Source organism: Phlebotomus papatasi, chromosome 3, assembly GCF_024763615.1.
Source record: "Phlebotomus papatasi isolate M1 chromosome 3, Ppap_2.1, whole genome shotgun sequence".
NCBI classification, from domain to species: Eukaryota; Metazoa; Arthropoda; class Insecta; order Diptera; family Psychodidae; genus Phlebotomus; species Phlebotomus papatasi.
Genome location: NC_077224.1, coordinates 21292486 through 21309047, shown reverse-complemented (window position 1 = coordinate 21309047; position 16562 = coordinate 21292486). Strand labels below are relative to the sequence as shown.

Here is a 16562-nt window from a genome sequence, read left to right as displayed (position 1 = left end):
GGCCGAAATAGGCCACCAAAACTGTGTCTACATTTTTATTCATTTCAAAATGTATTAAGAATGATTTTTAGAGAAATGAAGACGGTAAACTCTACACTGCTGGCAATAATCATAGCTCCACTTTTTCATACTGGAAAAACTTTGAAAAAATTTTTTTTTAGAAAAAAAATAAAAAGATCATTTGAAGGTATTTTCATACCGATATGAAAAATTGTCATTTGAATTTCATACCGTTAGAACTGTGAGTACTGTGATAGAATCTTTATCAAAATGACGATTTTCGGATGGCAATAATTATAGCTCCACTCAATAAATTTGGCTCCAGGGTATTTATTTTCAATCAGTGAAGGTAAATATCTTTAAGTAATTTAATTAATAACTTTATTAAGCTAATTAGAATCATTTTTATAAAGTTTTTCATGATTTTTGCTGAAATTTTGTAAGAAAAATGTTTAATGAACAAAAATATGGGATTAATATGGGTTTTGAAGGGTATGGAAATTGACAACCAAAAAATTTCCATAAAATTGACAAGATACTATCACCTTTCATCCGAATTTGTCCATATAGCCGACATATATGCATTTTAAACCACTCCCAGGGCTAAAAATCTTCTTTTGTTAGAGGCAAAAGTGTGCAATTTTCCGTGTTAGAGTCGAAAAAGACAAGTTTTCTATCGAAATTTGATGTAAAACAATGCTGACTGCTTATTCTCATCATATTCTGTTGATCCTGCCCCAAAACAGAATTCCAAGTGACTAAGGTGGTCTTTAGAATAATGAAATAAAAAAATATCAAAAAAAAGCTTATTGCAGTTTGATGAATAGAAGGTGTTTTACGTCATTTAAGTGGTTTAAAATTATTTTTTCAGACAGAAAACTAGTTAAGACAAAACCTATCAATTTTTTTATTCGAAAAAATAATGTTGTACCATTTATATTAGGTAAAACACCATCTGTTCATCAAACTGCAATAAGCTTCTTTTTGATAATTTTTTATTTCAGTATTCTGAAGACCCACTTAGTCACTTGGAATTCTGTTTTGGGGCAGAATCAACAGGACATGATGAGAATAAGCAGTCAGCATTGTTTTACATCAAATTTCGGAAGAAAACTTGTCTTTTTCGACTCTAACACGGAAAATTACACACTTTTGCCTCTAACAAAAGAAGATTTTTAGCCCTGGGAGTGGTTTAAAATGCATATATGTCGGCTATATGGACAAATTCGGATGAAAGGTGATAGTATCTTGTCAATTTTATGGAAATTTTTTGGTTGTCAATTTCCATACCCTTCAAAACCCATATTAATCCCATATTTTTGTTCATTAAACATTTTTCTTACAAAATTTCAGCAAAAATCATGAAAAACTTTATAAAAATGATTCTAATTAGCTTAATAAAGTTATTAATTAAATTACTTAAAGATATTTACCTTCACTGATTGAAAATAAATACCCTGGAGCCAAATTTATTGAGTGGAGCTATAATTATTGCCATCCGAAAATCGTCATTTTGATAAAGATTCTATCACAGTACTCACAGTTCTAACGGTATGAAATTCAAATGACAATTTTTCATATCGGTATGAAAATACCTTCAAATGATCTTTTTATTTTTTTTCTAAAAAAAAATTTTTTCAAAGTTTTTCCAGTATGAAAAAGTGGAGCTATGATTATTGCCAGCAGTGTATAAGGTTCCAATAAATACTCCTTAAGTAACAAAAAATTCATTTATAATAAAAATATTACATTTCTAACTTGAGACTTTGGCGCTTGCATGCAGCTATGCCGAAATTTGGCACACTTACCCTATATGGAAAAACAATTGTATTTTTTGAAAGATAATTTTATTGGGATCTTCCTAGCATTTTATTGTTTTTTTTTTTAATTCAATGGTTTCTCGCCGAATCATGGGGATGTTAATGAAAATTATGTTGATGGTCTCCTGATGGATTTAAAAAAAATCTCAACATTTATATACACAGTAAAAAAAATTACCACTATTATAGTGTGTAATCTTTCACACCACTATTATAGTGTTAAATTTGAAAAAAATGTTTAATTAAAAATTGTTTAATTTAAAGTTGTTGAATTTCAAGTTGTTGAATTTGGAGTTGGTGAATTTAAAAATTGTTGAATTTTTGTGTGTAAACTCAAAAATTGTTGAATTCTACATATATGTTGAATTTTTGCTTTTTTAGACATATGGAATGTTTTTTGCTGTCTCAGGATCCCCCCTAATGTGAGATGCTTACATCTGATGCTCGAATCTTTACGATATATTTATTATACTTATAAATATTTGATGTTCTATATGACCTTTGCCCATCGAAATGCATCTCGACTGAAGTGTAAGTCTTAAATGGAAATTCAACAATTTTTACATAACTTTTGTTTAAATATTCAACAACTTTGGTTGAAATACACACGGCTTCACACTATAATAGTGTGAAAAATTATACTATAATAGTGTTAATTTTTGATCATGTGACAAAAAATACCATAAAGTTGTGTATTTTTTCACAGTATAATAGTGGTAATTTTTAGAATTTTTCAACACTTACTGCACAAAAAACATTGTTGAAAATTTTTTACCACTATTATAGTAGTAAAATGTCAAAAATTACCACTATAATGGTGTCAAATTTTCAACATTTTCGAATTAAACAATATTGTTGAAAATTTGGAACTATAATAGTGGTAATTTTCAATCACGTGACAAAAAATTACCAAAATGTTGTGTATTTTTTAAACATTTTTAATTTAAACAACTAAAATCGTCGATTTTGCACTATTATAGTAGTAAAATTTTACACATTTTTTTACTGTGTATGTTTCACATAAGTTTTAAAAGATATTTTCTCAGAAATCTTTAGGAAATTTGCTCTAAAATAGGTACTTCATATTTTTGGAAAATGACAGAAACCAACAAATGAGGCATTTAGAGTGATCGGAGCGCGATGTCTGAGATGAACAAAATTGTAGTCCTATGTAGTGCCTATTGCCTGGTGTCAATGAATTTTTAATATTTTGCTTAGTTTATTTTATACAAACTTTTAAAACCTCACTTTAAGATCATTTTTTTTGGTAATCCTTAGAGAAACTCCAATTTTACACCCTGAAGGAGTGGTTTTACAAAGTTTTTTGTAATTATCAAAATTGAAGCATAGCTAATGAGCTTTCTAACGGACCTACTTTTTTTAAGTTCTATTCACTAGAACCTGAGATATAACAGATAATGTAAGGCAAAACAGAAAAAATATAAAAGTAATAATAAAAAATCATTGTCACGTGATGGAGAAAAACCAAGGTCAGGTTCTTAATCAGGGGACTTGACTCTATCAAACGTACCATGTCAGATCTGCGTTAGCAAAAAAAGTTGTGAATTTGTTGCATAGTGCTATATATTAATCGTCCGGAGTGTAAGACAGTTTAAACATCTTTCCCACAGCATTGGAATCCTTTGAGAAGATGATCGTTAAGTTTCCGCGATCGTCTTTCAGCACTTAACGATGTTTGTCGGTCCGATGGGGAGCAACCTGAGCTTTGTAGGTTATCAAACCATTCCTTTTCTTGATTTTATGAACCAAGCTTCAATATATTCCCATCTTTTGACAACATTTCACACGGAAAGATCGAATTGATTCTCAAAAAGCTCTAGCACTTTCTTTTCCATTCTCTTGCCCTGATTCCCAAGCTTTCAGCTACTTCCTTCTGGCTTCTGAGCAACTGTCTTGGGATCCTTGAACCGAATTATAATCTTCCGGACTGTGGAGTGACACACTTCCCAGTCAATTTCGCGATTTCGGCATAAAGCGGTTTTCAGACTAGAGGTTTAGCTCAGTTCCCGTAGGTCTCATAATTCTAATTTACGTGCAATTCAAATGCTTTTTAAGAGCCTTATAGGTTATTTACCTTTAATAATCCAATCCTAAGTTAAATTTTCCCAAAAAATCATGATTGATAAGGAATTAGAGCAGTTAAGCCATTTGGGTAAGCCTTAGGTCTGAAGCCCGTATAACTCGCATTTGGATTGTCAAGATATTTGTCAACTTTTAATCTTCGTATGCTCTGAGACTCTTTTTAAATAACTATGTCAAAAATCAATATTTTCTAACAAGAATATCACTAGAAGAAAGCTGATTAAATTCTCTTGATATTATAGGGGAGACTGGGGCAAAGGTCACAAATTGAAAATTTCAAAAGTCAATATCTTTCAATATAAATAGGATATAGGCTTAAATTTTTTTCCAGAGATGGCTTTCATAGGCCTTCTTCAATGTTGTGTTTCTTAAAATTTGAACAAGGAACTTTGGGTCAAAGTCGATGTATGACTTAAGCTTGAAATAAATATTTTTAGATTTTCCCTCTGACTACTCCATCTGATAGCTCCCATACAAACTACCAATGTTTTAATGCCATCGCACATTACAGAGCAAGAAAACGAAAACTTTTTTCGTTTAATAGCAATTTATAGGTATTTTCGGAGTCCTTGACGTCCCTTGAACATATAACCCTAAGAAACTTGTAGTCAATCACGTCAACTTTTCAGATATCTCAAAGTAAGAGTTTTTAAGAAATGGGTAGAACTATTTTTATTAAAATTGCTTTTTTTTAAATAATGGTTATATCGTAAGTTGTTGGTGTCAAAGAACGTTTTCTTAAAGAGAACTGAACTCAAGGAATGTTTTCTTAGAAGACATTGTATCTCTATCCCTCCATTTTTCTTGTATCCAGATTTTCTTCAAATGTCCTCGAATATTCTTTAATTCCGTTAAAAATTATTGCCTCGATTGCATCATTTTGTCGTCTTTAGAGACATATTCTCCTTAAAAAAAAGGAGCTAGGTTTGCTGAAGTTCATAGGGTTGTAAAGATACCATTACAAAAGAATTTTAACAAAATGTTCTGAGTATATAATGGCTTAATTAAAATATTTTTTTCTCTGAATTTATTTTTCAAAGTATTTAAATAACGGTATCTTTGAAGACCCTGCGATCTTTAGAGGTTTTAACTCTTTTTTTTTTTCAAGAAGAATATTACTGAACAAAAGGAATTTCTCCACATACAATCCTTTTTATGAATTTGAAGGATGGTAAAAGATTTATAAGGAAGATTTGGAAAAATGGAGGGAAAATGCAGAGATGAAGATATGTTTTGTCCTAGGAAAAGTTTCTTTAAGTCCGCCACCAATATAAGATTAATATAAACGACCAATATAAGATTAGGGTAAGTGTGCCAAATTTCGGCATAGTTGCATGCAAGCGCCAAAGTCTCAAGTTTGAAATGTAATATCTTTAATAGAAATGGATTTTTTCATTCCTTCTACTTAAGGAGTGTTGCTTAGAACCTTGTAGACAGTTTATCGTCTTTATTTACTTTAAAATCAATCTTAATACATTTTAAAATGAATTAAAATCTAGATATAGCTTTGGTGCCCTATTTCGGCCACCTTTATTCTCATAGTTTCTTGCCCTTCGGGAATTCTTCCAATGTCTTTTTTCACGTCATCTCGTTTGTCAATGCTACATTTTTTGTTATTCTTTTGCATTGTATAATCTCTACAGTATGTAAAAACTAAAAATTTATGGAAATTCAAGGAACAAAAAAAGTGGCCGGAATTGCAAGCTGGCCGGAATTTGGCACACTTACCCTAACTGTTATTGTATAAAAGGGCTTTTCCTACATACTTTTGGGGTTGGTTCCGGAACAAGAGTTGTTACCTTTGCCAATACCTATTCAATGTTGTAGGTCTCAGTCATGGCGAAAGGTTGGACCGTTTTGCCCATTGTCCTTTAAATTTATTTTCATGAATTATTTTAGTTCCACCTTCTTGTGCGGAGCATTGAATGCTTTCAACCTATGGCCAATCAAAGAACGGACAGCACTAAATTTTTAATTTTACACGGAAAATAATACTTTAGTAAAAACATTTTATTTTGTGATGGCTATGACACATAACCTCACATCGTAAAACCAAGATGTTATGTATATTTGAATTTCATTTGCATTTAACGACTTTGAGGACATCAAATTAAGATCCATTCTCTGAAACTGGTTGAATGATTACCATAGAAATCCTTCTTCTAGAATCTCATTTCCTTTTAAACTGTTGTCAGTGTGATTTACAGACCCCTTGGAAAGTAAAAAAAAATCACTAGACTGTCACTAGGAAGCTGAATGTAAGGTTAACCATGTGATGATTTTGAATTTATTGTCACACACACCGTATAAACAAATATATCTTGTTGGGAGAAGGGTGTTTTTCCTCCAATCGCAAGAACATAATCTTAAATCTCCGGGAAAGCCCAAGAATGAAATGAGGAAAGGTAGATGTTGTATTTTTTTTGTGTCTCAAGTGATTTTCATGTTGGAAAAATTGATCGAGAATGGGAATTTTTTGGGAGAGGAGAAGAAATTGCAATGTGAAACAAATTCATGTGTAATTCAAGGGATATCACGAAAAAAAAACACAAAACATTCGTCAGCAGAAAATGGGAAATAGAATGAGGAATAAGAAAGAAAAAAGCGAATTGAAATGTAGATGGGAAATGATATTGGGTTTGTCTCTCTTGGTTTGAAGAGAGAAAAAAAAATATTTTGCAGAAAATTGTCTCGAGGATGACAAATAGTTGGCAATACCTAGGAAAAGGATATACGACAGGAATTTTATCCTTTTGTATAAATCCCTCATGAAAATTCTCAAACTATCTTTCTTCAAACCCAAATGCACCAACCACCGTTGAGGTGAGAATTTCATCAAAATAATATCACTTGGGATATACAATTGAAAATGTCACTTCGTGGTATTTTGTGATAGATTGTCTGCAGGAGAAGTATCAATTTTTCTAGAGAGATCAAAAGTAGAAAATAATCTTTGCTTTTCAAAGGGAAAATAAAAGTTTTCTCTTCCGCGATGGGAGTTAGTAAGTAAAAGTTGAAATTTCGTATTATTGTAAGTGGTTAGTGAAGAGAAGCACAAAGTAGATTTTATTGAGAAGTTTAACCCTTTCAATCTGTGCACAAGCACAAATTATGGTCCATCTCTCGTAAAACTTTCTACCCTATCCATCCTTATATAGTTGTGTGCCAAAAACTAAAAGTTATTTCAACCACTTTTCTTCGTCAATCCCCCTCTCAGAAATTCTTCCGTCAGATTATGTCTCTAACATCAAAACCCCCACGTGAGTCTGAGTAGTTCAAGAGGAAGATAGAACTTCCTTTTTATACGTTTTATAGATGAATGTAGTCAGAATTTTTTCCTGATAATCTTAATAAAGTGGTTTTGAAGGTGTTTTGCTCAAGATATTTTTTACGAGCTCTCAATAAAAAAAAACTTGTCAGATTTTTTTGTTATTGTTGCTATACTGTGTTCCACCACGATATTTTATCCTTTATTCTATTTTGTTTCAATTGGTGAAAACTTTCTCAACAGTCTTTTTACTATTGTTCCGCATTTACAGTAGATGATAAGGATATTTGTTCAGCAAGGGGAATTACGAAAAGTTCTGTACAAAAGATAAGTTGGAGTAAAAAGTTGATTGATGCACTATCTCGCTAAATATATGACACAATAGTTTATGTTGCAGAATTAGTTCTTCTTTATGTAATTAGTAACAATAGTAACGTAATCTAAACTCGGAGTAAAATTTTTGTGATCGTGACAATTTTTCTGGGTAATTTAACTTGACAAATTCTATATAGAAATTAAAGAAATTTTTAATTTTATTTTTAAGGTCATAAATCATTCTATAAGCGAATTCTAGATTTGGAGGTTTAGCTCAGAGGCTATTTACACCGTGACGCATTAAATTGAGATTAAACTGTCTCAAAATTAGATTTTAGGACAATTAAGTCTCAATCCTATGTGACGATAAAAATGGTTAAATAAATAAGGAAAATTGAATGAGAAATGCATAAAAGTATCTGGAAATCTTTAAAGTCGATTATCTCGGAAACTATGAGAGATAGAGGCCTCAAACTTTACATCCGTTTATAACCTCTGTCAGCGATCCGTGAGAATCCGCGAAGTTTTTCATTACCCACGAAAAATCCGCGGCCTGCGAAAATCCACGAAAAAATCGCGACCCGCGAAAATCCGTGAAAAATTTGAGCCCCGCGAAAGTCCGCGAAAAAATACGCGCCCCGCGGAAATCCACGGAAAATCGCACCCCGCGAAAATCCGTGAAAAAATACGCGCCTCGCGAAAATCCGCGAAAAACTACTCGTCCCGCGAAAAAATCTCGCTTCGCGAGAATCCGTGAAAAATTCGCGCCCCGTGAAAGTCCGCGAAAAAATACGTGCCCCGCAAAAATCCGCGAAAAACTACGCGTCCCGCAAAAATCCGGGAAAAATTCGCGCCCCTCGAAAGTCCGCGAAAAAATACGCGCCCTGCGAAAAACTAATAGTCCCGCGAAAAAATCGCACCCCGCGAAAATCCGTGAAAAATTCGCGCTCCGCGAAAATCCGTGAATGATTCGCGCCCCGCGAAATAGTCCGCGAAAAAAAAACGCGTCCCGCGAAAATCCACGAAAAAATCTAGCACCGAGAAAATCCGCGAAAAACTACGCGTCCCGTGAAAATCCGCGAAAAAATCGCGCCCCGCGAAAATCCGTGAAAAATTCGCGCCCCGCGAAAGTCCGAGAAAAAATACGCGCCCCGCGAAAGTCCGCGAAAAACTACGCGTCCCGCGAAAATCCGCGAAAAACTACGCGCCCCGCGAAAATCCGCGCAAAAAATTCGCGTCTCGCGAAGATCCGCGAAAAAATCGCGGATCGTGAATTGTATAAGTCGCCTTACAAATCTTCGAATATGGGCTCACTATGTAGAGAGAGAGAAAAAGGGAGAGAGAAAGTGCTATACATATGGGAAAAGCTTGCTCGACGCCGCTTCTCCCGCCTGACGCTATTAGCAAATTTTCCTAAAATTGAAATCTTTAAAGTGAAATATCTCGAAAACTGTTCGACGAATGTCTTATTTTTTTTTATAAATTGGTCTAAATTTTCTCGGCTACAACACAAACATAAAATTTTCAAAATTGCATGCTTAGATTTCGATATAAACTACAAAACGTGATTTTTAACTAGCTTTGAACCGGTTTTTCAAAAAACTAATAGCACAAAAATCGTCGTACGCGCAAGTAGATATATTTTTAAAAAGAAAATTATGAAGATATCTCTTTCCAAACCAGAGATATTGCGTACTTCGGATGGCCGGCCGGACCCGAAATTGCCGGATTATGATTTTCGGCATCAGGGATGTTCAAAATCGGCGGCAGCCAAAATCCCGAAAGCCAAAATCCCGAATGTTCAATATCCTGAAAGGGATGAAATTATATGGGTGAGAAAGTGTTTAGAATAATTTTCCAAGACACAGAAGATTTCCCTTTGCCTCCAGAAAGCGTGGGTGCAATCGTGAGAGTAGCTATGACACTTTTAAGAATTCGGAATTTTGGCTTTCGGGATTTTGGAGTTCGGGATTTTGGCTTTCGGGATTTTGGAGTTCGGGATTTTGGCTTTCGGGATTTTGGCGTTTGCGATTTTGGCTTTCGGGATTTTGACCGGGACTCGTTCAAAATATATACCCTGTGAATTTCAGCTCGATCTGAACACTTTTAGAAAATCCGAAGATTACAATAGGTGTGATTAGAAGTAATCACACCTATTATGGTTGCGATGCGTCACATATATATTGTGAAACAGAAAATTTAGTCATTACGAAGCTTCCAATGGTATCAAGCATGGGCTTGGGCACTTTCCCTTAAGACTCTTTACTTCCTATTAATTTTTGTATTTTAGTCGAGACACACATGGGGAGATTATAACAGATTTTAAGGGTATTTTATCTCAGGCTCAAACCGACAAGGGAATTTTTCGGGATTCACTGGTGCGTATCACAATATTGGAGTGAATTTTGAAATCCTTTTATTTATATTAGACCGATGGTAGCCAAAATCCCGAAAGCCAAAATTCTGAATGTTCAAAATCGTGGAAGTGATGAATTTATATGGAAGAAAATGTATAAAATAATTTCCCAAGACACAGAAGATTTCCCTTTGCCTCCAGCAAGCGCGGATGCAATCGTGGGAGTAGCTATTACACTTTTAAGAATTCGGGATTTTGGCTTTCGGCATTTTGGCTTTCGAGATTTCGACCGGGACTCATATGGGCACCTAATAAGCGTAATGTGAGAAAAAGTTTAACGATCTCTTCTTTAGTGTACTTTAAAATATTTATTAAATTAATTTATGCTTGAAAGTATGAAAGTGCAATGTCAAATATTTAAATTAAGCATATATAGTTATAAAATTTTACTTCCCAGACATGCTCCAGAGTCTATCATTATGTGTGCAACTGTTATAGATTATATATACGAGAAAGCACAACTTTTCTCAGATCGTCTTTCAAAGTTTCTACCATATCTCTGCATAGAAACTGAACATATAGTATTATTTTTTTGGAAGGGTAGAACATTAGCATTGTTGAGAATATGTGTATCTTCAATATTCATATCTCGAAGGAATAATTCATTGCTTTGGGTTTTTTTCTATCACTCCCAACTTTCTGTATCTCTTAGTCTTAAACTGAAAGACTGAATTTCTCGAGTGGTTTATTTGGTAAATTTTCTCTCTGTTTTTTTTTTATCACTCTCTTTTACCACGCTTAATAATTCATACAATTCACTGTGAATTGAAGATTTATTCAGTTGAGGGTAAAATTTTTCATTCATAATTAAATGTATGACTTCTTCAAAATTCTACCTGTGGCATTTTTTACAAGAGTGAAAAACCACAGAAAAAATTTAGAGTAAAGAAAAAAGAGAATGAAAGGGTTTAAGAGAAAATATGATAGTGGTTACATTCTACCTTCAATTAAATTGAGATGTTTTGTTATGCAATGCACCGAATAGTGCTAGTGAAATTTCCTGGAACATTTTTTTTTAAAACACAAATTCCCTTGGGCAAGTTTCACTTCAATATTCTTTTTTTTCTTCTTTTTTGACTGGAGTGAGAAGAATTGCGACAAAATGAGACAAAAATTCCACTTTTCATCATCATTTTGAGTGGATGTTTTTTGTACATTCACCTGCATCACTGTCATCATTTTATCTCTGTGAGCTTTTCCTCTGGCTCTGAGCTTTTTTTTTCATACCATGTGCCCTTTGCGTAATAAACTTCTTGTTGAACTGTGACAAAGTCACGCTGTTGGAAAATTTGTTCTTGGGCTAAGATAATACACGGGATTTGTTGGGAACAATCAAAGAGATAAGTTGAAGTTTTCTTGCATATATGAAATAATATGCATTTCATTTTGTAAAATTAGAGATAATTTTCCAGTTGAAACATTTATCACAGCTACAGCGAGAGGGATTTGTCATGTTTTTGGAACTAGAGAAAGTTTTGCAACAGAGTGGGTGAAACTCGATGTCTCGACTACATTTTGTACAAAAAGTAGATACTCAGGCGTTTTCTATACGGGGGGATTTCGAAATGCACCCCACTGTGCTATGCCCCGGTGAGTCTCGGGAAATCTCTCCTAGTGGTTCATTTCTGAGATAAATTTTCTCCACCTTCTGCTATAAATTCTCCAAGTGTGCTCTAACTAAAAAAGATAGTCTGGAAGACTTTCTATTTTATTTCGAAACGTTTCGAACGTCAATCACACAGTGTTTTACAATCAAAGAACTTGTTAAAGAATGGTAAACTTAATATTTGTGCCTGGTGACGATCATTTTATAAGGAAGAGGTGATGGGGCACCCATCGTCTATATAAAAACCGTCCTACCACAGGATTTTATGCAAATATTGTTGCTAAATTAAGAAAATATCGTCTCTAAGAAAATAGGGTTAAGAAAATAGGGTCTCTAAGTTCCTAGAAATTAGTTGAATATCACTTTTCAGGTGACAAAATCCATAACTATGCAAGGATGTCTATTTAACAATTCGACCATATTCTAATGAAAATTGAACGATAAGTACATTCAGAAGAGTGATCGATATCGTGTCCCTATTTCACCTGCTTTTCGACTCTTGATAACTTTGAAAATAGTTCACGAGAAAGACGTCTTGAAAAACAAAAAAAATGATTTAAAATCGTTAGAAATGTCAAAATAAAACATAAACAAATGGAGCTTTCGAAGAGGGAGATTTTAAGCGCCGAAAGATAGGCAAAAATGCACCAGTCTAAAGCTCAGTGGGGGACTTTTGTGTCAAAATGTCGGTTTCGAAATAAAATCCCCCCCGTCTAAATGCTCCCTTAGGGTATTAAGTTTATATCACTATAGTACACTAAGCATTATTGGTGAAAATAAAAGGGTCAAATTGATCCTTTTCAACAAAAATGGATCATATTTGATTCTTTGAAAGATTCACTTGTATTTGTTGAAATTTTGTATGCACATTTATCACTGCCGATTATGTTTTATCGTAAAGTTATAATTAATATCATATTCCTCTCATCTGAGCGAACACCAAAGGTGACATTTTCATTGTTACTATTCGTTTAATCCGGAGTTAAATAGGTGTCAAAACAGTGACCTTTTCAAAGGATCCTCGGTGACCCTTTCATTTTTACCAGTGATAATGAATAATGGAAAAAACCATGGAAAACCCTATGGAAAGATATTGGAATTTTCACATTTGTTTTTTCATATGGTCCGTAGAGTTCCGCTGAATTTAACGCTGGAATTCCAATGGATCGTACTTGAAATTCCATGGAGAGCTATGATTCCAATGAAATTTTCGGCTCCAAATTCCATGGAAATTCTGCTGGAATTTTAACGTCAAATTCCGCGGATTATTGCAATTTGAACGCTAGTTTTCCACTGGAATTTCCGTGGAATTTTGCTATGGGGCGACATCTTCTTGAAGCAACCCTCATAGCAAACGGCCGTGGAAATTCCATTGGAAATTTAGCGTCAAATTCCGCTCATTCCATGGAATTTGACGCTAAATTTTCGCAAAGTCTTCCATGACATTTTTCCTAGGGAGAGGCCATCGAAAATGCTCATTCCTTGGAAAATTTGAAAAACGTACAATGGCAATCTACCGTCACTTAGGAGAAGTCCATGGAGGGTTTGTATGGAAAGTCAAACGTGAAATGTCCGCGGATTCCACTGGAATTTTCCATGGAATAGGGTGGAGTCTACACTTATGGATGTTATACACTTATGGACGCGTGCAAAAATCTTAAGTTCTTGCCTAAAACAAATTTCGAAAAATCATAAAAATATTAGTTTATGATGTGATTAACAAATTATGTGGTTTTCGAAATAAGTTTCATGTAATAACCTAAGATTTTTGCAAGCTGTCCATAGGTGTATAACATCCATAAGTGTAGACTCCACCCTATCCCAGAAGATTTCCTATGGATTTTCTATGTATTTTCCATGGATTTTACCGCAACACGCCCCCTTTTTTATAAGAATATTCCTGCTTAATTCCTGGCGAAAATCTACTGAATATCTCCACAGAAAATTCCACTACCTTTCCATACAGTTTTCTAAGAAAATTCCACAGGGTTGTTTCTTCGTTTTTTCGCTAGAATATGTTTGTGGTGCTACAAAAAAGATGAATTATTTTGCTCGCAAATTTTATGCAAAGATCTTAGTGATTTCTGTGTTACCTATAATATTATGAATTATGCGACGCTGCGTTTTGTGTAGATAATAGTGAAGTGATAGCATTAAACAGACTGCGGACCTAAAATATACGTGTTTTTATTTCAAGGAATGTATTTCTTTAGGAAAATATTTTTTTTTTGTACGATAGCCTTTTCTTATCTAAAGTGTATATTCATTATCGCTGATTTAATAAAACATATCAAAATCCTCGTGAAATTTCATATTTTTTTAATATAGGAAAATGAAAATGTGAGATTCATGTGACAGCTTCATTTGTTCTCCATTTTCTTTGGTAGAAAAATCCATATTCAATCCACGTGAATTTCCTGGGAAATATTCCACACAAAAAATCCACTATAAATCCATGGGAATTTCCTTGGAAATATACCATAGAGAATTTCCGTGGAATTTACCAAGGAAAAATACTGGAAAATTCCGAGGAATTTTTCTTTGTGATTCCTTATTCCGCTTTCTTTTGCTATGGGGATTCCACACAAAAAATCCACTATAAATCTATTGGAAATAACTTGGAAATATACTATTAAGAATTTCCGTGGAATTTACCAAGGAAAAATACTAGAAAATTCCGAGAAATTTTTCCTTGTGATTCCTTATTTCGCTTTCTTTTGCTATGGAGATTCCACACTATAAATCCATGGGAAATAACTTGGAAATATACTATGGAGAATTTCCGTGGAATTTACCAAGGAAAAATACTGGAAAATTCCGAGGAATTTTTTCTTGTTATTCCTTATTCCGCTTTCTTTTGCTATGGGGACAGCATGCCATTCGTCCGCGATAATCTCTCTATCTGAAGAAATCAACTATTATCAGAGCCATCCATTTTTTTTTTATTGTCAAATTTGAGCACATTTACTTAAATTAAATCCGGTGAATTATATCTTGTTCGAATAAAAAGTTGAAGTTATTAATTAAAGACAACTTTTCTGTGCAAGAAGTTGGCGTCATCTGGGAGGGCTGAATTTGCACTTCACGCCATTATTTTACTTCACTAATTTCTTCATTTCTGAAAGGAAATCCACCTTTAAGTATTTACGTTATCTATTGCCCTAGAACAGCTACGACTTAAGCAGAGAGACGGCTTAACGTAATTATAATCAAAACAATGATTTGACTAAATTCCCATCAGTTTCCCACTAACCTAAGCCATTCCTCGGCTTAAGTTGAGAAACGGAGTTCATTCGGAAATATGAACTAGATAAAACTTTTATAATTTATTTCAATGTTCTTTCTTCTTGTTAAATTGCAAAAGGATTGTTTTGGAACTGTACTCACTTCTCGAGCCATTTCTAGCACTAATAAAGATTTTATTAGTGCTTTAAAACTTACTACTTTCAAGAAAATCTGTATCAAATCCCTAGGTTACCTTAAAATCATATTCTTTCTAATATACCACAAAAGTGTTTTTGTGTAGAGTTCTATTCAGTTGTTTTGTTGTTTAAATTAAAAGAAAAAGCAATTTATGTGTATTTTAATAAGCGAAGTTTTAGATATAAACTTAAAATTTCTTGTCTAAATAATCTAAACATTATGGTTATATTCGAAATTGTTTTTTCAACTTTGACTATCAAATAAAACTTTTATAAAAAGTTTTAAATGAGCAAATTTTGCAAAAACAAACTAAAATTATATAATTACAATATTTTAACATCATTGCCGATGGACAGTGTGTTCGGTGCTGATATCTCTTTGACACAGTTTCTGCAGTCGCAGAGAAATTGTCACAATTGCACGAGCTTTCAGTATGTCCAAAAATCTGGCAATTCACTCACTCTTATCGTAAGTTGAGGGTGAACATTGGGATTTTCTCGTGAACCTCATGTCCCTCTGAATATCATTCATGATTCATTTTGCAGAAAGGTGTAGCCCATCCTGTCCGCAAGTGTTAAGCTCCAAGAAGTATACACACAAAAAAAAGCTCAAGTGGAAATCGATAGATTGGAATTTAATTCAATTTTTTCCTCCTTCACCCAGATGTTTTTTTTTGCCCTTCTGTAGATCACCCATGGGAATTGGTTGTGCGAAATTGAAGGGGTTGAAATTACATGAAAAACTTTTCTTGTCACAAACTCTAACCGTAAACGTTTGAGCTTTTGCTTGGTTTTTTTTCCCTTGCCGCACTTCGTTCACATTTGCAGAAAGATGTGGCTATTGTTGGTCTCAAATAGAAAAATAAAATTCTATGGAATATTCTCTTTCGTCACAATGATGTGGGTGAGAAATAAAGGTTAATGCCTAAGGGAGACATTTTTCTCTAAAAAAAAAATTCTAATATATACAGAAGTTCTTCGGAATATTTATTTCAATGTCCACACCATTATTGTCTTCTTTCTCTCATGCGTCGATAGAAGCACAAATACCTATAAAACACTTATTTTCCACAAGTTCATAAGAAACATTCTAACAAATATATTATTTAAATAAAAATAACAGAAAATTACAATCCAAACAAATAAAAACCCAAATTTTTGCACTGGTTTTTCTGTTGTAATCGGTTTTACGAATATTATCCATTATGCTTTTTACCCTTTAACCGCAATTCCTGTCGAAGTTTAATTAAAAAATATCATGTAGGTTCATCCATGTGGTCGATATCGTCACAACACTGTGGTCTTTATCCTGGCGAAGGAGTACAACTTGAAGAACTTGAGGACAATTCATCGTCTGGATCGACTGACGTCGGGACTGTTGCTATTTGGCCGGAGTCCCAAGAAAGCTCGCCAAATGGAACACCAAATTCGCAATCGACAAGTTCAAAAGCAGTACGTGTGTCGGGTTGAGGGAGAATTCCCAGAGTAAGTGTCACATTTCTCTTTCAACGATAAAAGTATATTTACCAAAAGCTTTGCCAGGTCTTTTGAGATTTTCTGCAAAAGAGCTTTTCAAAGTGGGGGAGGCTTAAGGGTATCCCCATGAAAATAT

At 33.8% G+C, this 16562-nt stretch overlaps 1 protein-coding gene across 3 annotated transcripts in view; it reads left to right on the top strand.

Annotated features, from left to right (window-relative positions):
* LOC129808236 (pseudouridylate synthase RPUSD2-like) overlaps positions 1-16562 on the top strand; it is a 351794-nt gene that overhangs the window by 298618 nt on the left and 36614 nt on the right. For all 3 annotated transcript variants that reach the window (XM_055858055.1, XM_055858054.1, XM_055858053.1), the window contains exon 7: positions 16215-16435. In XM_055858055.1, coding sequence (XP_055714030.1) covers positions 16215-16435 — 221 coding nt within the window. The remainder of the gene's footprint in view (positions 1-16214; positions 16436-16562) is intronic.